The sequence below is a fragment of the Elephas maximus genome, chromosome 4, assembly GCF_024166365.1.
Source record: "Elephas maximus indicus isolate mEleMax1 chromosome 4, mEleMax1 primary haplotype, whole genome shotgun sequence".
Taxonomy (NCBI): domain Eukaryota; kingdom Metazoa; phylum Chordata; class Mammalia; order Proboscidea; family Elephantidae; genus Elephas; species Elephas maximus.
This window is the reverse complement of record NC_064822.1, coordinates 167,158,904-167,183,468: the sequence shown is the minus strand read 5'-3', so window position 1 is coordinate 167,183,468 and position 24,565 is coordinate 167,158,904. Positions and strand designations below refer to the sequence as shown.

General features: G+C 40.2%; 1 protein-coding gene across 1 annotated transcript in view; it reads right to left on the bottom strand.

Moving 5' to 3' along the window:
- Window positions 1–24,565, bottom strand: part of ANO4 (anoctamin 4) — a 453,262-nt gene that overhangs the window by 189,982 nt on the left and 238,715 nt on the right. Inside the window, exons 4-5 of the mRNA XM_049884167.1 lie at window positions 15,412–15,548; window positions 8,808–8,966 (exon numbers count right to left, since the gene is read on the bottom strand). Coding sequence (XP_049740124.1) covers window positions 8,808–8,966; window positions 15,412–15,548 — 296 coding nt within the window. The remainder of the gene's footprint in view (window positions 1–8,807; window positions 8,967–15,411; window positions 15,549–24,565) is intronic.

Sequence of the window (24,565 nt, the reverse complement as noted above, 5' to 3'; positions counted from 1 at the left end):
AGAAGAACAAACAAAACTTTCTTGGAAGAAGTACAGCCAGAATGCTCCTTACACGCAAGGATGGTGAAACTTTGTCTCACGGACTTCGGACATGTCATCAGGAGGGACCAGTCCTTGGAGAAGGACATCATGCTTGGTGAAGTAGAGGGTCAGCAAAAAAGAGGAAGACCCTCTATGAGATGGATTGACACAATAGCTGCAAAAATGGGCTCAAACACAGCAATGACTGTGAGGATGGTGCACGACTGGGCAACATTTCATTCTGTTGTACATAAGGTCGCGATGAGTTGGAAGCAACTCAGCAGCACCTAATAACAACAGAACAGTGTACATGTTGCATAATTTTCAACAATTTAACATAACATGCAAGAAAAACAGCACAAAACAAAAAACACCATAAAAAAGAACTTCAGTTCATTTGATTCATTTCATAGTCGCAACAATATAATGCCTGCATTTAATATGTGAGAAATGACGACAACGCAAAATGTGTTCAATTTAGACAGCATAGAAGATTTTCCTGATTAAATTTCTTCTTGTGGGATAGTAACAGTAGGTCATAGTACACCTTCAGTTCTTTAGCTGTAATTGTTTTTTCTCTTCAAGTTATTCTGTCTTGAGAGAAGATGAACTATGCTTGAGTCAGACAAATTGTACATTGATTTAGAATAATTCTTTGAGTAAACAGTCTTTTAAGACAACTTTGTACTGGTCATTTTGACCAGGCAATACAAATGTTTTCATTAAATTTTGTTGTCCTCATAAGCAAAAGCAGTTGAGGAAATAATAATTAGGCTCTCATATCTTTAAACTGGTCTCAGAAATTAGAGTGAGAGAGTTTAGAGAAAGAAAAAAAAAATTTTTTTTTTCTTTCTCTAAAAGGAGAGGAAGAATAAGGAGAGAGGAGAAGAGAGCGAGAGTGACAGTTCCTACTTTGGATAAAACTGCCTTGAGGAGATGGCCCTACTTTTTTTTTTTTAATTGTGCTTTAAGTGAAAGTTTACAAATCAAGTCAGTCTGATGGCCCTACTTCTGATGGACTAAAATGGGATTGTGGCTGGTGACACTGTAAGAGGACTGAGTCCTGGTGACAAGGTGGGGCTATTACCATTGGGATCTCCTGCCACCCATCAGATCCTTTCAGCTTTCCCTAGACACAGGGCCCTTCATGTAAGAGATGACCCCAGCACTGTGTCCCTCACCAGCCCTGTCAAATCGAGGAGGCTGACTGCCTGAGATCAGAAAACAAGGATGATCAGTGGTTGAAGCCACTTCCTTCTTTAGCAACAACAACAAAAACAAACATTTATTAAGCACTTCCTATGTCTTTTTTATGTGCCAGGCTCTTTTCCAAACATGCAATTATGTATTAACTCACTTTATCCTCGTAACAGTGCTACAAGGTAGGATTATCTGCCATTTAATTAATTAAGAAACTGAGGCACAGAGAGGTTAAGACCTTTGCCCAAGCTTATTTACTTAGTAAGTGGATCCGAACCCCCATTGTCTGAATTGAGAGGCCTGTCTTAATTTATCCTATTCTTCCCCTAAAAACATACATATCTTTTCTGATTCTAAGCATATGATGCTAAGAATGCTTTAATCAGTTAGTCCACACGGATAAAAAACTAAAAGAGCTGTGATTAATTCTTCTAGTTACTGAATGGGGCACTGCGTGGTAGAGTAGAGGGTCAATGAAAAAGAAGAAGACCCTCCAAGAGATGGACTGACACAGTGGCTACAATGATGGGCTGAAGCATAACAACGACTGTGAGGATGGCACAGGACTGGGCAATATTTCGTTCTGTTGTACACAGGGTCACTATGAGTCAGACCTGATTCAATGACACCTAACAACGATGGGGCACTACAACGTGGTGGTGTCACTAGGGTTGGTGTCACCTGGTATAGTAGCTCATGGTGTCACCCCCCCCATATTAACTGCCACAATATTGTAGTCAAAAACATTAGAAAATTTGACAAAATCAGCCACTATAAAAATACCAGCAGCAATGAAAACAACACGGTGTGCTTGTAGCGCGTGTGCACGAAACCACACAATCTGAAGCAACATTGTAAGTGGGTAATAATGACAGCTCTGACCAGAGCATAGTACGAGGTTCATAAAATAAATGAGGATAGCATTTTAGCCTTGTAGATATATTGATACATGTAAGCTGGGCTTACAAGTTTTTGTTGTTATAACTACAGGGATATTTTTATAAAAAATAATAAATTTCTGCTGAAACACTGCACAAAAATTTTATAGACAGTCATTTTAATGTTGCTCCCTCTGACAGTGTCACCCAAGGTGGTCTGCACCTTCTGCAACTCCCAGTGATGTCACTGCTGCAACAAATTGCACAATGCTGGATGAAAGGGACTGACTCAGTGGTTCTCTACCAGGGACAATTTTTACCCATATAGGAGACATTTGACAATATCTGGAGATATTTTTGATGGTCTTAACTGGGTGGGAGTGGGCATCTAGTGGGAGGAAGCCAGGGATTCTGCAAAACATCCTACAATCCACAGAACATCACCCTAGAATAAAGAACTATCTGGCCCAAATGTCAATGACCAGGTTGAGGAATCCTGCAACTGAAATTCAGTAGTACTACTCAGACACGCACTGAGATAAGCTTTTAATCTTTTGTAGCAAACTCGAAGTTCCATTAGCCAACCACTGGGCTAAGTCCTGAGGATGCAAAAACAAGCAAGACACAATCTCTATCCTCAAAGTGATTATAGGCCAGCCACATAAATTTTGCTTTGTTTAAATAAAGCAGAACGTATTTCTGTGTGCTGAAAATAATATGCATTAATTATCTCACAGTTTGTCTGATAGATCTCACCAGTTGGCCAGGGCTGTAGTCTCATCAGAGGCTCAAATGGGGAAAGAGCCATATCCAGATTCCCCCAGGTGTTGGCAGAATTAATTTCCTTACAGTTTTAGGACTGAAGTTCCTGTTTTTTTTTTTTTTTCATTTGTATTATTATTTTTTATTGTGCTTTAGATGAAGGTTTACAGAGCAAATTAGTTTCTCATTAAACAATTAACACACATTGTTTTGTGACACTGGTTGACAACCCCACGATATGTCAACACTTTCCCCTTCTAGACCTTGGGTTCCCCGTTTCCATTCATCCAGCTTTCCGTCCCCTCCTGCCTTTTCATCCTTGCCCCTGGGCTGGTGTGCCTATTTAGTCTTGTGTACATGGTTGAGCTATGTGTATTATTGTTTGTTTTATGGGCCTGTCTAATCTTTGGCTGAAGGGTAATCCTCAGGAGTGATGAAGTCCCTGTTTTCTTACTGACTGTCAGATGCATTCTACACTCAGGCCCTACTGGCCTCTCCACCTTTCCTTGCCATGTGGCCCTCTTCATAGGCCATCTCACAATATGGCAGCTTACTTCTTCATAGCCATTGAGAAGAATCTCCCTAACACCAACCGGCTAAGACAAAGTCTTACATAATGTAATGTAATCATGGGAGTGACATCCCATTGCACTTGCCATATTCTATGGCTAGAAGCAAGGGACATATCCTGCCTGAACTCAAGAGGAGAGGATTATACAAGGTATGAAACCAGGAGGCAGGTATCAGAGACCTCAGGGATGGCAAGACTTCACCTGACATACATTTAAAAAAAAAAATTTATTATTATACTTTAAATAAAGGTTTACAGAACTAGCGTCTCATCAAACAATTAGTACACATATTGTTTTGTGACATTGGCTACCAGCACAATGACATGTCAACATTCTCCCCTTCTTGATCTTGGGTTTCCTATTACCAGCTTTCTGGTCCCCTCCTGCCTTCAGGTCCTTGACCCTGGGCTCCTTTAGTCTCATTTCTTTTTATCGGCCTGTCTAATCTTTGGCTGAAGGGTGATCCTCAGGAGTGACTTCATTACTGAGCTAAATGGGTGGCAGCGGGCCATCCGCTCAGGGTTTCTCCAGTCTCTGTTAGACCAGTAAGTCTGGTCCTTTTTTTTTTTTTTTTTTTGTGAGTTAGAATCTTGTTCTACTTTTTCTCTAGCTTTGCCTGCAAACCTCTACTGTGATCCCTGTCATAGCAGTCAGTGTGATAGCTGGGCACCATCTGGTTGTGCTGGACTTAGTATGGTGGAGACTGTAGTACTGTGGTCCATCGGTCATTTGGATTAATCTTTTTCTTTAGTTTTCTTCATTCTCCCTTGCTCCTGAAGAGGTGAGACATGTGGAGTATCTTAGATGGTGTTTCACAAGTTTTTAAGACCCCAGACGCTACTCATCAAAGTAGAACATTGAACATTTTCTTTATAAACTACGTTATGCCAATTGAGCTAGATGTTCCCCAAGACCATGGTCCCCACAGCCCTTAGGCCAGTAATTCAGTCCTTCAGGGAGTTTGGATGTGTCTACAGAGCTTCCATGACCTTGCCACATCTCACGCGCTTTGGACATGTTATCAGGAGGGATCAGTCCCTGGAGAAAGACATCAAGCTTTCTCAAATTGCCAATCTTTTGGTTAGTAGCCACCAGAGTTCCATATATATACACGTAAAAAATCCCATTGCCATCAAGTCGATTCCAACCCACAGTGATGCTATAAGACAGAGCAGAACTGCCCTATAGGGTTTCCAAGGAGCACCTGAGCACCTGGTGGATTTGAACTGCTGACCTTTTGGTTAGCAGCCATAGCTCTTAACCACTAGGCCACCAGGGTTTCCATATATCTATATATAGATATAGATACACAATACATATATATTTATAAATACATATACAAATTTATGTAAAATATATAAAATAGAAAGTCTGAATCATAAATTAAAAAATAAACATGAACTTAAATGGGCAGATACTGAGAAGCACTTCACTTGGACTTAATGATATTTTATTTGGAAACTTTGTTGTGAATTGTTTTCTCTGGGCTAATAACAAAGCTGAGTTACAGAATACTAAAGACGCAGGATGCCAACCAAGCATTTGCTTGCTGACTAAGCAGGCTGGGGCAAAGATCTTAAGAAAAACTACATTTGACTATGTCCTCATTTTTACCACAAATCAAAGATTCTCTTAGTTCTGTTTCTTCACATCCAATGTTAAAAGAGAAAAGGACTGTTTTACTGTCTAACCGTTCAGCCACAGAGCCTGTCTTTACCCATCTGGAAACAGAAGCCTCTACATCTGTGAAGCATGTTTCCATATTTGTTGGACATCGCGACACAGCTAGTGAAGAAGCTACTAAATAATTCATGAAATGTACTTGGTATTAATCATTTCAGATGTACAGGATTCATCATAAGCTCACGAGGTTTTTTTGTTTTTTTCTTTTCCACCTTGAACTAAGTGTTTTGCTTTGGGTACTACAAAAGGTTGCAGTAACTTCTGGAAGCTGAAATAGCTATTAAAATCATTGTCTCTCTGCTGTAGTTGTTTATAAAAAAGCTTGATTTAAACAGAAGTGCTTCTAGTGGTTCTGAATGCTTCTGAATCTAATAACACAATATAGATAGAGATTTGTTTACTGTTCAACCAAGGGACATTTTAATTATTTGTAACAGGGAAAAATTAATATATCTCTAATTTCCTGTTACCCTCTTAGCAGGGAAGAGCCTGCAAAGGCCCTTCTTCTTGATGAGCTGGATGAGGCTGTGAGGATGTGAAGTGGGAGCTTGGAGGCTGAGGAAGAGCTCAATTGTTCACATATGAAAAGGGTGTGGGAGACAGGGCAAGACTGGAAAGACTGCTTGTGAAGAAGGTTCTAGCGAGACGAAGATTTGGCTGTTGGTAGTAGGTAGAAAAGATTGTGGGAAAAAGAAGAGATGGGAAAGCTGGCACCTAGAAAAGAACTTTAGGGTGGAAGAAAAGATATGTTTTCATAAGTTTTTATGAAGTTTTGCTATATGTTGATATTACCCTTCATCCTAAAAAAAAAAAAAAAATATTGGCATGGAGTTGATTTCAACTCATAGCGACACTATAGGACAGAGGAGAACAGCCCCATAGCCTTTCCAAGGCTCCAAATCTTTAGAGAAGCAGAATACCACATCTTTGTCTCGCAGAGTAGCTGGTGGGTTCGAACCACCAACCTTTCAGTTGGTAAAAATAGCCAAGCACTTAACCACTTGCGCCACCAGGACTCCTTTCTCTTACTGCTAGTTTTTGTAGTAAATGTTAAACATCTAGCTATTAAAATTTATGAAGAAGAAATTAAAGTTGTCAAGATTTTCATTCTACTTAGATAAATATTCAATGACCACGGAAGCAGCATTCAAGAAATCAAACGAAGTATTGCATTGGGAAAATCTATTGCAAAGGGTTTCTTTAAAGTGTCAAAAAGCAAAGGTGTCATTTTGATGACTAAGGTGCACCTGCCACAAGCCATGGTCTTTTCAATCACCTCACATGCATGGGAAAGCTGGACAATCAAAAAAGAAGATTGAAGGAGATTTGATGTGGTTGAATTGTGGTATTGGTGAAGAATATTTAATATGCTGCAGACTGCAAATGAACAAATCAGTCTTAGAAAAATACAACCAGAATGCTCCTTAGAAGCGAGGATGATGAGACTTTGTATTGCTTACTTTGGACACATCATTGGTAAAAACCAATTGCTGGAAAAGGACATCACGCTTGGTAAAGTAGGGGGTCAGTAAAAACAAGTGAAACCTTTCAAGAGATGGATACAAGACCTGCAACAGTGGGCTAAAACACACCAACTGTGAGGATGGTGCACAAGTGGACCAGGCAATGTTTCATACTCTTATATACATGTAAGGTTGCCAAGAGTTGGAGCTGGCTCAACAGCAACCAATAGTAACATCAAAAATTTTTTAAAATTATGACCAAAAAACATTATCTCCTATATAACCAAAATCATACAAGTAGTCAGTCTATCACATCAAGGTCAGCTCTGTACTGTGCAGCATAATTGTACAACAGGCAGAATAATTTTTCTTAGCTACCTGCTTTCATATATAAAGGGAGATTTAGTAATTTACTATATAGAAAAATATTAAGTTTTTGAGTTTTAATTAATAAGCCATGAAATGACAGTGAAAATACCTGTACGCAAGAAGCCCTTAGAATAGAGAAAATAGTTATAAAGCTAAAAATATGAATCTAACTTAAATGAACAAAGCAACCTAGTTTTGATAGAAATCAAAATTTTAAGAGTTTGAATGGATCAGAGGGAGAACTGTCATTATTTCCACTTCTTTGGCAATTTAAATCTTTTATTTCTTCATGTAAAAACTCTGAAACTTAGGAGTAAGAATAAAAGATGAAGGAACTTTTTTTATGAACAAAAATATTAATACACTAACAGTGTGAATAAAAAACCACACAATAGTCTTGATAAGAACTTAAAGACCAGGTTTTATCAAAGTTATGCACAAAGGGTGCAGTAAAGATTTTCTGGAACCCCACAAAGGTGGAAAAAACAACATATTTAATTCTGTTTGTTGCTCCAGGGAACTTCCAACTGGGATGGATGGTCTTTTGAGCAAGCTGGTTCTATTTCTTGATTATGAGAACCTGTTCCCTTGGGGCCACATTCATCCAATCATTTTTGTAATTCTCTTGGTGGAGGCATTCCAGAAAAAAAACCCTGCTTTTATTTTATAAATGCTCAAGAGTTGAGGTCATTCTAACAGACATGGAAAAATCCCATTTATCTGAAGTCTCCCAAGATCAGCATGATGACTACGGGCATAATATGCCTCTAATACATGATCAAACCAGGACACTTCATGCAACCTGTATCATTACAAAGAAAAACCTGGACGTCTGATCCCAAAGATCGGTCCCTGGAGTCTTGAGGGTCAGAATTAGAAACAAGCCAAAACAACCAAACCTGTTACTGTTGAATCAATTCTGACTCATAGTGAACCTATAGGACAGAGTAGAACTGCCCCATAGGGTTTCCAAGGAGCGGCTGGTGGATTCGAACTGCCAACCTTTTGGTTAGCAGTCAAGCTCTCCAATATGGTCTTCTTATTCACTATGAAAAGCTGCAGAAACTCTGCACGATGTTTATGGAAAATCTGAGAAGAGGTCTGTAATTCAGTTCACAGAGCCAAATTCTACCAATGTGCACAGTATTCCTAGGGATTATTATCAGCAGCCTGGTTGGGCCTCCTGAATTCTTTCTTTCTTTAAAACCCCCACGCAAAATTCAAAATGTTTTTAATTGAATACATTTAGCTTTAGGATAAAAAAGAAAGAAAATTAAAACTCCTGCAGAGAAGAAGGGAAGGGGATGAATAAAACACTGGCAAAGTAATTCTTGAGTTTGGGAATCTGACAAAAATAATCTGCGTATCATCTAAAACTGAAATCATTCTGTAAGTTGCAGCTGTTTTTGGTCAAATCAGCCAGACAGGGAGGCTGCCCAAACTCCTTAAGTTTCTCTGAATGTAAAAGGTGCCTCTAGAATGGGGTGATTGCATTTTATCCAAAGTTTTCTTCAATTCACGTGATTAAAACCCTCCATTCACATAGACAAACAGAGAAGCAGCCTATGTAGGAAGTCAAGTAAATAATAACACTTAGAAACAATCCATGTAATTGGAATAGAATATTTTGATTCTCATGGAGTCACTTGGCATTGAAATGCTCTCAAAGGCAAATTGTGCTGTGAAAGTCTAATTGCTGGAACGTTTCCCAAGCGCTGACAGTTGGCAAACCATGACCAAATGAAATGTTCAGTTAACACACTGGCTGTTTTGTTTTTTTGTAATTGCTTCTTGATACAAATAGATGTATATTTACACATATATATATATATTTTTCCTCATTCATACAAACTATTTACCTCTTTCTCCATTTGTAATCCTTCTGCTCTGATATTTCTTTCAAATATTTCTCTCTTTTCAGTCTGTGGGTTGGATTTTCTGTACACAAGAATGTAGTCAATTCGACACTTTCCATCTCTAAAATACAGTCCATTTGACTTGTTTCTTTCCGGTCCTGTCTGCATACAAAGAGAAAGGGAACAGTTTAAGCCACTCATAAAACTGAGCCTTAGGTAAGCAGTCTTAAAAAAGTTAAAGCAAAATGAACTTTTTAAAATTTTGTTTTATTGAAATCACATTTTTATTAATAAAAAATACAAACAAGAGGAAACAAATAAAACAAAAATTGGAAAAGGGATAGAGTCAAATGGGTAAAAATTAAAACTATCAAATGTTGGTAAGGATGTAGAACAATGGAGAACTATCATCTTCTACAGGTGAAGCTGAAGACTGATATAATCACTCTGAAAAACACACTGGCGTTATCTTGTAAAACTGAACATGTGGATATTATATAGCCATAGTGAAACTCTTTTTATAACAACTAGGATATACATACATATATATATTATATATATATATTCATAACAGCATTATTCATAATAGCAGAATGTTTTAAAAAGTGGCAACCAACTTAAATTGTGGAACAGTCATATGTTGTTATTGTTGGTAGGTGCTGTTGAATCAGTTCCAACTCATAGCAAGCAACCCTACATACAAAAGAATGAACCACTGCCTGGTCCTTTACCATCCTCACAATTGTTGCTGTTTGAGTCCATCATTGCAGTCACTGTGTCAATCCATCTCCTGGAGGGTCTTCTTTTTTATGCTGACCCTCTCCTTTACCAAGCATGACGTTCTTCTCAAGGGACTGGACCCTACTGATAATGTTTCCAAAGTACATGAGATAAAGTCTCTCCATCCTAGCTTCTAAGGAGCACTCAGACTGTATTTCTTCCTAGATAGATTTGTTTGTTCTTTTGGTAGTCTGTGGGATATTCAATATTCTTTGCCAACACCGAAATTCATTTTCCAGCTTTCGAATATAATCATATATACAGTTATACAGTGAAATATTATACAGCAATAAAAATGAGTAAACTGCAGTTACATCTAACAATAACAATGAATCTTAAAAACAATACTGGCTGGCAGCAAACAAAAGCAAGTCACAAAGGACTTCATATTGTATGACAACATTTTTTATAAAGCACAAAATAAATGCAAAGAAAAATGTTAAGGCTACATATGTATGTGGCAAAAGTATTTTAGAGTAAGAGAATTCAAAAAAAATGTAAAAATTCAGAAAGATGGTACCTCTGTGAGGTTAGAGGATGGAACTTTGATCAGCTTAAATGGTTTCAGTAATATCCTAGTTCAACATTTCTCAAACTTTTTGCCCACAATAAGAAAAACATTTTATTATGTGATCTCTGTGTACACATCGTCATAGATTGAACTGTATCTCTCCAAAAATCTGTGAACTTGGCTATGCCATGATTCTCAGTATTGTGTGATTGTTCACCATTTTGTCATCTGATATGATTTTCCTATGTGTTGTAAATCCTATTACTATGATGTTAATGAGATGGATTAGTGGCAGTTATATTGATGAGATTTACAAGATTAGATAGTTTTTAAGCCACTCTCTTTTGAGATATAAAAAAGAGGAGGGAGCAGAGAGACGTGGGGACCTCATACCACCAAGAAACAAGAGCCAGGAGAATAGAGGGTCACCCGAGGGCCCTGCATGGAGAAGCTCCTAGACCAGGGAAGACTGATCATAAGAACCTTCCTTCAGAGCTGACAGAGAGAAAAGCCTTCCTTTGGAGCTGGCACCCTGAATTCAGACTTCTATCCTACTAGACTGTGAGAGAATAAATTTCTCTTTGTTAAAGCCATTTACTTGTGGTATTTCTGTTATAGCAGCCCTAGATGACTAAGACAGAATTTGGTACCGGGAATGGGGTGCTGCTCTAACAGATACCTAAAATGTGAAAGTGGTTTTGAAACTGTGAATGGACAGAGAACTGAGAAGGAAGCAAGGAGAACTGTTAATAGTGGAGACAGCACAAATGGTGAGAAGCAGCAACAGATGACCGGAAGCAGCAGAGGGCCAGCAGCAGAAGAGCCAGAGGACCAGATGGTGCTGGAGCTAACCCAAAGAGCAAGAGAGCTGACTGCCTTTGAGCAGGAGGCTTCCTCGTGAAGTGGGGTACCTCTGGGCACTTATTGGTAGAGCTAGGCCTGTTGACCCACAGAGCAAGAGAGCTGAGTGCCTTCTGGCCAAAGTTTACTGGTGGGGTGGGGTGCCTCCAGGCACTCATTGGTGGAGCTAAAGAGCTTTGGAATGCTTGCCCCAGCAGGGCTGATATGGGCAGTGAGGTCTGAGGGTACAGAGACGCCAAGAAACCAGGAAGCAGAAGCTGAAGAGACAAGGAACACAGGAAGCCAAGCTGCTTCAGTCTCAAAGGGTATGGCCATGACCTCTGGGGTTTCACAGAGTGGAGCCATGGCCTCTAGAGTTTCTAAGGGTGGAGTTGCCACTCAGATGAACTAAGAGAATGGTGTGCCTAAAGCCAAGGGAGCAGAGTTGCTGTTCTAGTGGGCCTGGAAGGCAGAGCTAGAGCTGAAGTCTGGAGGGTACGGCCACTGTGTAAATGGTCTCACAGAACAGAGGACTGTTTTCAAAGCCTTGAGGGCTAATGTAATGTGTTCTGCTGACTTAGTTGGTGCCTGTTATCCCTTCTTTCTCTCCAATTTCTTCCATTGGTAATGGAAATGTCTAGCTTGTGCCTGTTTCACCATTGTACTTTGGAAGCAGATAACTTGTATTCTAGATTTCACAGATGAGGAAGAATTTTTGGATTTTGGACTTGGAGTTGAATTAAGACTTTTGCTATGATATGATGGGGTAAATGTATTTTACATTTGCAAAGGACATGAATCTTGGAGGGCAAAAGGTGGAATGTCATAGATTGAATTGTGTCTCCCCAAAATATCTGTCAAGTTGGCTATGCCATGATTCCCAGTATTGTGTGACTGTCCACCATTTTGTTGTCTGATGTGATTTTCCTATGTGATGTAAATCTTATTATTATAATGCTAATGAGATGGATTAGTGGCTGTTATATTGATGATATCTACAACATTAGATTGTTCTTGAGCCAATTCCTTTTGAGATATAAAAGAGAGAAGGGAGCAGAGAGACATGGGGACCTCATACCACCAAGAAACAAGAGCCAGGAGACTAGCGGGTCACCCAAGGGCCCTGTGTGGAGAAGCTCCTCTACGAGGGAAGACTGATGACAAGAACCTTCCTTCAGAGCTGATAGAGAAAGAAAGCCTTCCCTTGGAGCTGACCCCCTGAATTTGGACTTCTAGCCTACTAGTCTGTGAGAGAATAAATTTCTCCTTGTTAAAGACATCCACTTGAGGTGTTTGTTATAGCAGCCCTAGATGATGAAGACACATGTACACTTACACACATACACATATTTGAGACAAAAGTTTCACTAAACAATACTTAACCTTTCAACCGGCACATAAAAAAAAAAAAAATTTTTTTTTTTTCTGGCACATACTGTGTATAAAATAGAGTTAAACCCATTGCCGTTGAATCGATTCCGACTCATAGCAACCTTGTCACCTTATTTGAAAAGTACCATTCTAGTTCATAAGTTCAAGGTGTTCACTTTATTATTCTGCTTGATAATTTATATAAATTACAAATATTATTTTGCAACGATTGAATATTACATATAAAAAAGGTAAAGAACAAAAGGAATAGGTTGAATTTTTGTCACAGCTTCTTAGGCTTATTGTAATCATCTACAGCACTTAAAAAGTATACCAAGTACGGGCTGGTCAGGCCGGAGTCATATTCTTCAGGCTGAGAGACTTCCAAAATGTTTCTGCAAACCTGGCTGAGTAGAAATGGGGACTCCACCTTTGTTCTAGGTCACAGAATACACCAGTTTCTAAGTAGTATTAAGAAGAAGGCAAACATGTTAGACTTTCAAAGGCCATTGCTAAAAACTACATTCCTGCACAAGTGTCATGCATGAAACCTCATCTGTCTTCCTTATCTAGTGCTGCTATAACAGAAATGCCACAAGTGGATGGCTTTAACAAAGAGAAATTTATTCCCTCACAGTCTAGTAGGCTAGGAGTCTGAATTCAGGGTGCCGGCTCCAGGGGAAGAGTTTCTTTGTCTGTCAGCTCTGGAGGAAGGTCCTTGTTATCAATCTTTCCCTGGTCTAGGCGCTTCTCAGCACAGGGGCCCCAGGTCCAAAGGACACACTCTGCTCCTAGTACTTCTTTCTTGGTGGTAGGCAGTTCCTTCCATTTCTGTTTGCTTCTCTCTTTTATATCTCAAAAGAGATTGACTTAAGATACAACCTATTCTTGTAGACTGTGTCCTGCCTCATTAACATAATTGCCTCTAATCCTGCTTTATCCACATCGTAAAGGTAAGATTTACAACACATAGGTAATTACATCAGATAACAAAATGGAGTACAACCACAAAATACTGGGAATCATGGCCTAGCCAAGTTGACACACATTTTTGGGGGACACGATTCAATCTGTAACATTCATCCAAAAGGAAATTCTCAGCCAGGAGTGATGAAAGTACCTATGCACCATGTCTTGGTGCAGACATTTTCAACAGACGAACATTCCTCACTGTCTATTTTTTGTCTTGTGCATTAAGAGGCACTCAGGAAGCCAAATGAACTCTTCAACAATTCTTTGCGCAGCAAACAATCTCTCCTATGCACTTAGCACATCAGCACCTTTGAAAGCAGGGCTTCAGCCAAGGTATTAGGAGGAGGTTTGGCCTCCTGTGAAGAACAATGAATTTTTTCATCTTGGCAAAGCCCTAATCTTTCTGAGTCTGTTTCCCCATCTGTAAATCAAGAAGCCACCACCTGTTTGTCAGGCGGTCGTACTGTGATGGGTTGTGTGTTGCTATGATGTTAGAAGCCATATCACTGATAAATTTCAAATACCAACAGGATCACCCATGGTGGACAGGTTTCAACAGAGCTTCCAGACTATGACAGACAAAGAAGAAAGGCCTAGTGATCCACTTCTGAAAATTAGCCAGTGAAAACGTATGGAGCACAACAAAATATTGTTCAATATGTACTGGAGATGAGCCCCTGAGGTTGTAAAGCACTCAAAATACACAGTGGTCACGATAATGGACTCAAGCATACCATCAATTGTGAAGATGGTGCAGAACTGGGCAGTGTTTCATTCTGTTGTACATGAGGTTACCATGAGTTGGAGCCAACTGCACGGCAACTAACAACAACAAAACAAAGTTAAGGGGATGAGACCAGTTGTTTTCTGAGGCCCCATGCAAGGTTCCCTCCATGATACGTTATGGCATGCAAAGCACCTGCGTGAAGAGACAAGGGGATGAGCTTCTTCTAAAAACAAAACAAAAACACCCCAAAACCAAGCATAGAGTTTTGATTTTTTGTGGGGAAAAGTCTGGGAAACCTGTTAGAAATAAGTGAGCAAATTCCCTTTTAAAGATGTCATCCTTTCAGTGGTTGACTGGCTCCGGAATAACACAAATATTAGGAATATGCAATAAATAAATTACTCTGATAAAAAAAAAAATTTTTTTTCTCTGATACTGTCTTGCAATTACCTATACCCCGCGCCATGTACAAAGAAGGTTATTAAACTCCACTGAAACACAGCCTGAGCAATGACGAATGCCTCTAACAAAATACTCCTTTTGCCAAAATGACATAGGAACAGATGGGTCTATTTACACAGGAATTTTAATGAGTTCCCAGATTTTAGAGTTAGATGGGAACTCAGAGGGTCTTTGGAGAACATAAGCTACTGAAGTCCATTTTATGTCACTGTTCTACATGCTGGGGACTTATAAAAGGAAGTCCATTCTTGTAAAGCTTACTTAATCCTAGTTGGTGATACTCAGAATGTAGATTATCTTAAAATGATGAGAGGTGTTAAGAATCTCACCTAAATGAAATATCTTTAGATATAGGAAAGAAAGTACGTGGCCCACTCGAAGTTTGTTTTGAGCCCAGGATCCCTGAAATGTGCTAAGACCCATGGGGGAGACCAAAAAAAATTAAAAAACCTACACCTTGTTTGCAAAGAACTTGAATTGTGGTGTTGGTGAAGAACACTGAATATATCATGGGCGGCCAGAAGAACAAATAAATCAGTCTTAGAAGAAATATGACCAGAATGCTCCTTAGAAGTGAGGATGGCAAGACTTTGATTAGTTTACGTTGGACACATCATCAGGAAAGACCAATTGCTAGAAAGGGACATCATGTTTGGCAAAGTAGAGGGTCAGAAAAATGAAGGAAAACCTCAATGAAATATATTAACACAGCAGCCACAACAATGGACTCAACCGTGACAACGATTATGAAGACGGCACAGGACCATGCAACATTTTATTCTATCACACACTGGACTGACATGAGCCGAGGCCAACTCTACAGCAACTAACAACAACCACAAAGCAGTTCAATGAGATTATGACTGCCAACAGTCCCTTGGAACATGCTTCACGGGCTCCCGCCTGGATCGAGAGTTACATTTTAAGAAATCGCACAGTCTTACCTCTCCCCCTGCCTCCAATCTGCTGGCATCATCTGAAGTACTGGTCAGGTTCCCAGGGTGCAGGAGAGAATCATCATCTTTGCAAGGGCTGTTGACAGCTTCCAATTCATCAAAAAGAATATTGACATCCTTGGCCACTAGAACCAAAGGAAACACATTAAAAGAGGGGTGAAGAATCTGGGATCTTGAAAGCATGTCTTCTTGTTTCAATAATGCCTGGGGTGGCAGGTATATTATTTCCCAAGAGAAAAGGATATCAGGTGTGAAACATGTTTGGCCAAACAGCATCTTCATTAGGAAGATTAAAGAAAATGTGAAGCCTCCTAAAGTACCTCTATATCGTCTTTCATGGTAACTGAAGGTGTTTTGTTTGCTTCACTTTCCTTCACATAGTTGTTTAAACACAAGTCACCTTCATATAAGACTTCTAGGAACTCATACTCTGTGATGGAGATCACCTTTATTTTTCTATTTTCTTTTTTCACTTAAGTGCTATATGAATGGCTAAGTGAGTATGTAAATATGCCACTTGCTTGGTTCAGTAATGGCTGAGTGATCACTCCTCCTTAGCCTCTTCTCTAAAGCCAACTAGAGAAAAGCCAATGCAGTAATAAAGTAAGTAGTTAGGTTTTCTGCTTCCCTTCTTCCTCTTGTCATAAAATGAATTGTTGGTGCTAACAAAATGTCAACATATAAAGCACTGCATACCAGAGTTTCAAACACAGGCTACCATATTCAAATTCACAGTGCCTTGCAGTACCCCAGAAAGGAAAGGCCAGCATTAGCGAAGAAGGTGCAAATATAATGCCAGATGCAGGGCCATTTTTATCAACTTGAATTATGGGCCAACACTGCAGTCCTCTTTTTCCTTGGATGCTTTAGAAATAGCTAAGATCTTTTTAACCTGTCAGAAGCCCCTGCATAGAATAATCCACAGGAGATTGAGTTTTACTTAAACAAAACCAAACCAAAACAAACAAACAAAAAACCAAACCCGTTGCCATCAAGTAGATTCCGACTCATCACAGTGACCTTATAGGACAGAGTACAACTGCTCCATAGGGTTTCCAAGGGGTGGATGGTGGATTCGAACTGCTGACCTTTTGGTTAGCAGTCAAGCTCCATATAATAGAATACTCATTCTCTCATTAAAAAAAAGAAAATTATTGATGTGCACACTGTGTGTCAGGCATAGAACTGTGTGATGCCTGCCACACCATGGTGAATAAACGTGACTTGCCCTTGTGGCAAAGGTAAACAAAACAAATACTGAACAAATGAAAATTGTGGTGAGTGTCATAAAAGAAAAGAACAGGGTTTGGAAATAGAATAGAGATGTTCTACTTAGATGGGGTGACCAGGTTCTAAAGCATACAAGTGCACGATTTTAGCTAATTCATTTAACTGCTCTAGTTTTCCATTCATAAAATAAAATGGGCATGGGAATAAAATTAACACATATTTCTTACTGTGGTATCCTAAAAAATGGACCCCAGTGATGTCTTATTCTCTGGAATCTGTGAGTATGGTATCTTATATGGCAAAAGGGACTGTGCAAATTTGATTAAGTCAAGCATCTTAAAATGGGAAGATTATTCTGGATGCTCGATGGCAGTGGGTGGGTGGGTATTCTGGATTTTCTGTGTGGGTCCAATGTAACCACCATGGTTCTTATAAGAGAGAGGCAGAAGCGTCAGTAGCAAAGAGAGAGAACTGAAGATGTTAAGCTGCTGGCTTTGAAGATGGAGGATCAGGCTATGAGCCAAGCAGTAGAGATAGCCTCCAGAAGCTAAAAAAAGGCAAGGAAATAGATTCTTCTTTAGAGACTCCAAAAGGAATGTAGCCCTTTGACTCTACAACTCTTGACCTCCAAAACAAAAAGGTAATAAATTGTGTTATTTTAAGCCACTAAGTTTACAATAATTTGTTACAGCAGCAATAGGAAACTAATACACTTACAACAGGTTTTTAGATTCTGAGACTATAGAGATAGAAACATTATGATCCTTTCACCTAATCAAGTTTTAGGGGCACCTACACTATGCAGGAAACCCTGGTTGCAGAGTGGTTAAGAATTCGGCTGCTAACCAAAAGGTTAGCAGTTCGAACCTACTAGGCACTCCTTGGAAACCCTACGGGGAAGGTATACTGTATCCTATAGGGTCATTATGAGTCAGAATTGACTCGACGGCAACAGGTTTGGTTTTTGGTTTTTACACTATGCCACCAACTGCTAGAAAAAGACATCAGGGTTACTAAAGCAGAGGGTCACTGGAAAGGAGGGAAACCCTCAATAAGATGGGCTGATATAATAGCTTCACCAATGGATTCATGAAGATGGTGCAGGACCGGACGTTCCATTCCGTTATACATAAGGTTGTCATGAGCTGAAACTAACTAGATGGCAACCACAATCACCAACACTATGCCAGGTATTTGCGGAGGAGAACTAACACCTTTTTAAGGAAGTGCCAGAAGTCCAGTGTTGTGGGAGAAGTCAGGATCAAAGACATCCTCCCTGTCCACCCTGTGTATAGAAGCTCTGCTCCTCTGATTATTCCCTATCTCCTCTCACTGTTCGTGTCCTTCAGAGCACTCAGCAGTCTGTGATTCTCTTGTTTATTCATTTGTTTACTTATTTACTTGATGTTTACCCCACCAGAATGTAAGTTCCATAAGGCAGGGACCTTGTCTGCCTTGACTGATATAAAGGCCCTAGATACTGATCTCAAGGTGGGCACAGTCTAATGGAGCCTGAGAACCCCTTTGTTCAAACATTCTATGGCTCTGAAAAAACCAGTTGCCTTTGAGTTGACCCTGACTCATGGTGACCCACGTGTGTCAGAGTAGAACTGTGTTCTGTACAGTTTTCAATGGCTGATTTTTCCGAAGTAGATCTCCAAGCTTTTCTTCTGAGGTGCCTCTGGGTGGACTCTAACTACCAACCTTTCAGTTAGTACCACCCAGTGACTCGTTCTATGGCTCTAGGATCTTGTATTTACATTTCTCCTAACCCAATTCTTACTCACAAGCCAGGAGCTCCATAGTTTGAAGTAGATACTGATTAAATTTTCAGGTAGACGGTGACTAAATTCCAAGTAGCTATTGATTATATTTGAACAATAGTAATAAAAATATCATTTTAACAAAGTCAGAAAACCGGCTTACTATTCCAAACTCTGCTACTTTGCTATGTAAATTGGCGCTCTGTTTGGTCACTGGTGGAAGAGGATAGAAAACTTCTCTGTCAGGGCTGCTGAGAGGATTAAATGAGAGAACATACATATCAGTAGGGTGGCTGACACAGCAGATACCCAGGAAATGTCGACTGTAGACCCTGGGATCTTATGTTAGCTTCTTAGCCTTGACAATGGAAGAAAGCAGAGGAGGCATTTATGAGTTGCTGTGGTTTTTAGGAGGAATGGATTGGGATGGGGTAGAAGATAAATGGAGGGGCTAAAGAGGACACTGAGATTCATGTCTGGGTGACTGGCTCACCCTGTGGTGGAGAAGCTTGAATATCTGTTCATCCATCCATTAGAAATGCTCCTATCCTTTCGCCAAGGACAGAAAATAACCAGGTCATGTTCTGCCAGTATTATTTTCTGGTATTTGCATAATCAGTTAAACTCTGGTAATGTTAAACGAAGCCCTCTACATCAGTGGTTCTCAGCTGGGGCCAGTTTTGTTCCTCGAGGGACATTTGGCAATGTCTGGAGATACTGGAAGGAGCCCTGGTGGTACAAACAGTTAAGGCTCCATTGCCAACCTAAATGTTGGCAGTCTGAACTCATCCAGCAGTGCCATGGAAGAAAGGCCTGGTGATCGGCTTCTGTAAAGATTACAGCCAAAGAAACCCTATGGGGCAGTTCTCGACTTGACAGCACCTAATGTCAACAAGAGACACTGGGGGAAACAGGGATCCTGCCAGTTGCTGAGTATGTCTATTCCAATGATTTATTCTGGAACTGAAGAAATAACTACAGGATGGGTTTGGGGACTCCCTGTTAGATGGACTTGAGCTAAAACTCCACTGATTACCTGACCACTCCTCTGAATGGTAGATCACAGTGCTGTTTTGGGTCACATGGAATTAGTGTTAGTTCAGAGCCAGTATCTAGGAATTCTCAAAAAGTCAGATTATTTCTCTTTCCTCAGTGTATTAGTGTCCTAGGGCTGCCAAAACTAATGACCACAAACTTGGTGGCTTAAAACAACGGAAATTTATTCCCTCACAGCTCTGGAGGACAGATGTCTGAAATTCATCCAAAGGCTCTAGCGGAGAACCCTTCCTTGCCTCTTCTAGCTTCTGGTGGCTCCTGGCATTCACACAGCCTCTTTCCCTGTATGTGTCTCAAATCTCCCTCTCCTTTTTCTTACAAAGACATCAGTCACTGTGTGTGTGTTGGGGGGGGTGGTGCTACTGGCATCTAGAGGCTAGAGGCCAGGGATAGTACTAAACATCCTACAATGCACATTGCAGCCCTCCAAATAACAAAGAATTATCTGGTGCAAAATGTCAATAGTGCTGATGTCAAATCCTGTGCTACAGTAAAGGCTCAACTATTTTATTCTGGAGGGATCAGTTAACTTGGGAAAAGGGAGGCAAGCCCTTCTCTTTCCCTGCTGCTGACCATCAGAATTGCTCTCGGGGAGTCATTCTGGTGCTGCAGCCACCTGAATACTCAGGAAAATGAATATGTCACAGCAAACCAACTTTTAGAGAATAAATGATATTAAGGCACCATTACCACCTAACAGCTTCTCAATAGCTTCAGCAGAGATGAGAAATGCTGAACAGTCAGAGGAGTCTCCAGTGAACACATGGTCAGGGAGATTACACAACACGTAAACATTCCACAAAGGGAAGGAAGATGTGTCCTTCACAAATATTTCACTATTTTTGATATCATCAGCCTCACCAGAAGGCACACTTTAAGAAAGCATAATATCCTTTGATGCAAATTTACATCATTTTCTTTAAGGAGGAAAACAGCCTCCAACATCCAAAGTGAGCCAATTTTTAAAAATCTATTTATTCAACAAGAACCTATTGAGTGACTACCATGACCTTATGTTATTATATACAAGGCCACCATGAGTTGGAGCCAGCTTGACAGCAACTAACAACAATAACACCATGGCCAGAAACTGTGCTAAATGAGGAGCTGAGCCTGAAGCATTGAATATGACAGACATGGCCTCTGCCCTCACAGATCTCACTGGCCAGCCCAGCTGGGAGCATGGCTTATCTATAGACATGAATGTCACAAAAGTATCATTCATTCAAATGAGATCACTTGTTAATGGAATCCATCATCTCCCTGATACTCTACCCAAATAGAAAAAACGTTTGATAATTATCTGCCTGGTAGAATTCTGCTATTAGTCTCATTAGATGAGGCCAAAAACCAAAAAAAGCCAAACTCATTGCCATCGAGTCAATTCCAACTCATAGCGGCCCTAACAGAGTAGAATGCCCCATACATTTTCCAAGGAGCGCTGGTGGATTTGAACCGCCGACCTTTTGGTTAGCAGCCATGGCTCTTAAGCACTGTGCTACCAGGGTTTCCATTAGATGAGACAGAGAGCGCCAAATACTCCAAAGAGTTAATTAAGAATGACAAAAGGGAAAGAGAATAAAAAAGTTCCATGTAATGGACCTGCATTGTGTTCAGGCTGTGTGAACACGACTGGGCAGCTACGATGGGTCAGAGTAGGGGGATACCAGGCATGTGGTAAGGCAAGGAAGATACTAAAATGGTCCTCCAATCCAAGGATCAGGAACTCAGCCTTAAAAGTCTTGGGAACAAAGCAGCAGAGACTCACATATAAAACTGAACATCTAGGGTCAAGAACCTCAAATTGCTTGGGAGACCAAAAATCAGCTACAGAGCCTGAGTAAGTCTTGAAGCTTCAGCTTTAGAATAGAAAAGAGACTTCTGAGGGCTGGATCTTAATATAGTGTCCCAGGATGGGGGCTGAGCAGAGAAGTCAGAGGGCCAGGAGGCAGGCAGTCCCTGACATTCTTTATGTGATGAGAAAGTGAATTTATTTCAGTATTCTGAATCTACCCATCAAACATTTACAACTATTTTAATTCTTCCTCCAGTGAAAATCATTTAGGATGCTTTCGTTGTTATTGTTAAGTGCCATGGAGTTGATTTCGTCTGGAAGCAGCCTATTTGACAGAGTAGAACTGCCCCATAGGGTTCTCCAGGCTGTAAGTTTTATGGAAGCAGATCACCAGGTCTTTCTCCTAGAAAGCTGCTGGGTCAGTTTGAACCACCAACCTTTCGGCTAGCAGCTGAGCGCTTAGCTGTTGTACCACCAGGGTGCCTTTTTGGGATGTTAAACCTGTTGCTGCTGAGTCATTTCCGACCCATAGTGACCCTATAGGGCAGAGCAGAACTGCACCGTAGAGTTTCCAAGGAGTGCCTGGTAGATTCGAACTGCCAACCTCTTGGTTAGGAGCTGTAGCACTTAACCATTATGCCACCAGGGTTTCCTTTGGGATGTCAGTTATTATTAATTCTCTAGGAAAAAAAGACAAGGGCTCAAGCACAGCAACGATTGTGAGGGTGGTGCAGGACTGGGCAGTGTTTCTTTCTGTTGTACATAGGGTTGCTAGAAGTTGGAACCGACCCGATAGCACCTAACAACAACAACAACAGGAAAAAGAGACCATAATCATATGTTAAGGACTGCAGTTAATTAGCTAATTAATTAACTAATAATTAATTTATTCTGTCATTTGCTCATTGAACACACATTTAGTGCTAGGTACCGGAGCTACAAACAAGAGCAAGATATGAATGGGAAGCCCTCATACTTCTAAGCAAGAGGATGAAATCAAGGAATCAGTAATGCAAAGGCAATAAAAATAGAGTAGTAAATATGTTTTGCAAATAGTCTAAAAGAAAGTAAGAAATACGTACCCCAAAATAATATATTTTGACTCACTACTCTTTTCTCTAGTTCTTGCCCATCTTCCCAACGTAGCTGAATAACCCCACCTTGGTAGTAGAGTACTTTCACCTCTTTCACCTCAGTATTTTCTGATGCAGAGAAAATAAGGTGAAATTGCAGGTCACTGAAGAAAACATGAGAGTGCTGTACAGAGTATGCCAGGTATCTATATTTGTTCTCCAGAGTGTCAGGTCCTTATACTATTTTTGTCCTCAGTTCCAAATTACTACATTTGATACTCCAAATTCTGAAGGCATTGCATATTGACCTCTAAGCCTCACTAGAAGACACAAAAAAAGGACACCTTCAGGAATAATCTAGAATGCAAAAAATAAACATCCTTTCTAACTCAATTTTAACATTTATGTGGATGTTTTAAAATAAGCCCGTCTCTATGTCATGTCTAGAGTAAGCTCCCTTTCAGGGGAACACCCAGATTTGTGTTCACCTTGGTAGCTCCAAAACTGAGGACAAGGGAGGGTTAGCAAATAGAAGGTATTCATTGTCCATTTTAAAACAAATAAATGCTTGTTGTAAGATTATATGATTTTTTTTTCATATTTTAATTCTTTTAATGAGATTACTTAACAGTATTTATTTCTCAGACACAGATATTAAATATGAAGAAACTGGGAAGGGAGACAAAGGCAAGTGGGTTACAATTTATTGTGAATCTACCGCATGATAAGGGTTTTCAGGTTTATTTTCTCATTTGTGAATTTATATTTGACCTCCAGAACACACGAAGGGACAGGTGTTATGAGGCCCATGCTACAAAAAAGCCAGGTTGGGAGATGCTAAGTGCAGCCACACGGCTAAAGACAAAAATGAATTCTAACTCATTTCTGAATGCCTCCCAAATCTATGCTTTTTCTAGCCAGCTTCTTGGTTTTGTGGAAAGCATTCTACTGCTCTTAAATCGTGTCTGGCTTTCAAGAACAGGAAGCCATTTAACCACTAAACAATTATCTTGTCACAGTTTAAACATCCATCTGAATAAAGCTAGACTGTACACCTGAGGCCTGACAGGTCTGACACTTTCAAAAGTTTAACAAATAGATCAAATTAAATGTTTTGGAACATTCAGGAAAATACACAGACACGGCATAGTTTTGAGCACCTTAGACTGGGATTTTAAAAGCTAAACACTATTTAGCATTTACATGACACCCACAAGCCTAGAAGTCTCTGCTTGTACATTACTCTTCAAACAAATCCGACAACATCCCCAAAGAAGAGGCTGCCTGATTTACCAATGAGGAAAAACCAAAAAACCAAACGTGCTGCCACTGAGTCGACTCTGACTTATAGCCACCCTGTGGGACACAGTAGAACTGCCTCATGGGGTTTCCAAGGCTCTAATCTTTATGGAAGCAGGCTGCCACATCTTCCTCCCACGGAGCAGCTGGTAGGTTCAAACTGCTGACCTTTTAGTTAGCAGTCAAGCGCTTAACCCCTATGCTACCTGGGCTCCTTAATAAGGAAAAAAGGGGGGCCTAATCTCAAGAATTAAAAATAAAGTCACTAGAACAGACAAACGTGTTTCCTTGCCAAGCTTTAGTCCTTTCTAACAGGTCAGTGGTTTTCCAAGTATTTTCCCTGGAACCCCAGCATCATTTTGAGAAGCTCTCGGGGGAACAGAGGAGTCTCTAGGTGTTACAAATGGTTAATGTGCCTGGCTGCTAAGTGGAAGGCTGGAGGTTTAGATCCACCTAGAGGTGCCTCGGAAGAAAGGCCTGCTGATCTGCTTTCAAAAAAGCAGCCTGTGAAAACTATAGAGCGGAGCTCTACTCTGACACACATGGGGTCACCATGAGTTGGAATCATTTTGACAGCAACTGGTAGGAGTGGTGGGGGCACCTAGGAGGACACGGAGTGGACAAAGCCATATACCTTCCACCCCCATTATTCCAAAAAGCTCTGTTTTTATCTGTTCTACATATTGAGGTTATATGTAAATATATATTGGGGGAGGGACTAGGTTCTATTGTTTTAAAAAAAGTGTGGAAACTTCTGCTAGTGAGTTCTGGCAACAGTTAAATGGTTATGCCAAAATCTCCTCAAAGAAAAGCTGGGATAAGAAAGTTGCAGTACTGTTATAAGCTTGACAGCAGACAGCTTTCTTCTGCCATGAAGTTACTTGAAATGCTTTGGAGATTCGAAATATGCTTTTGCAAAAAAAAAA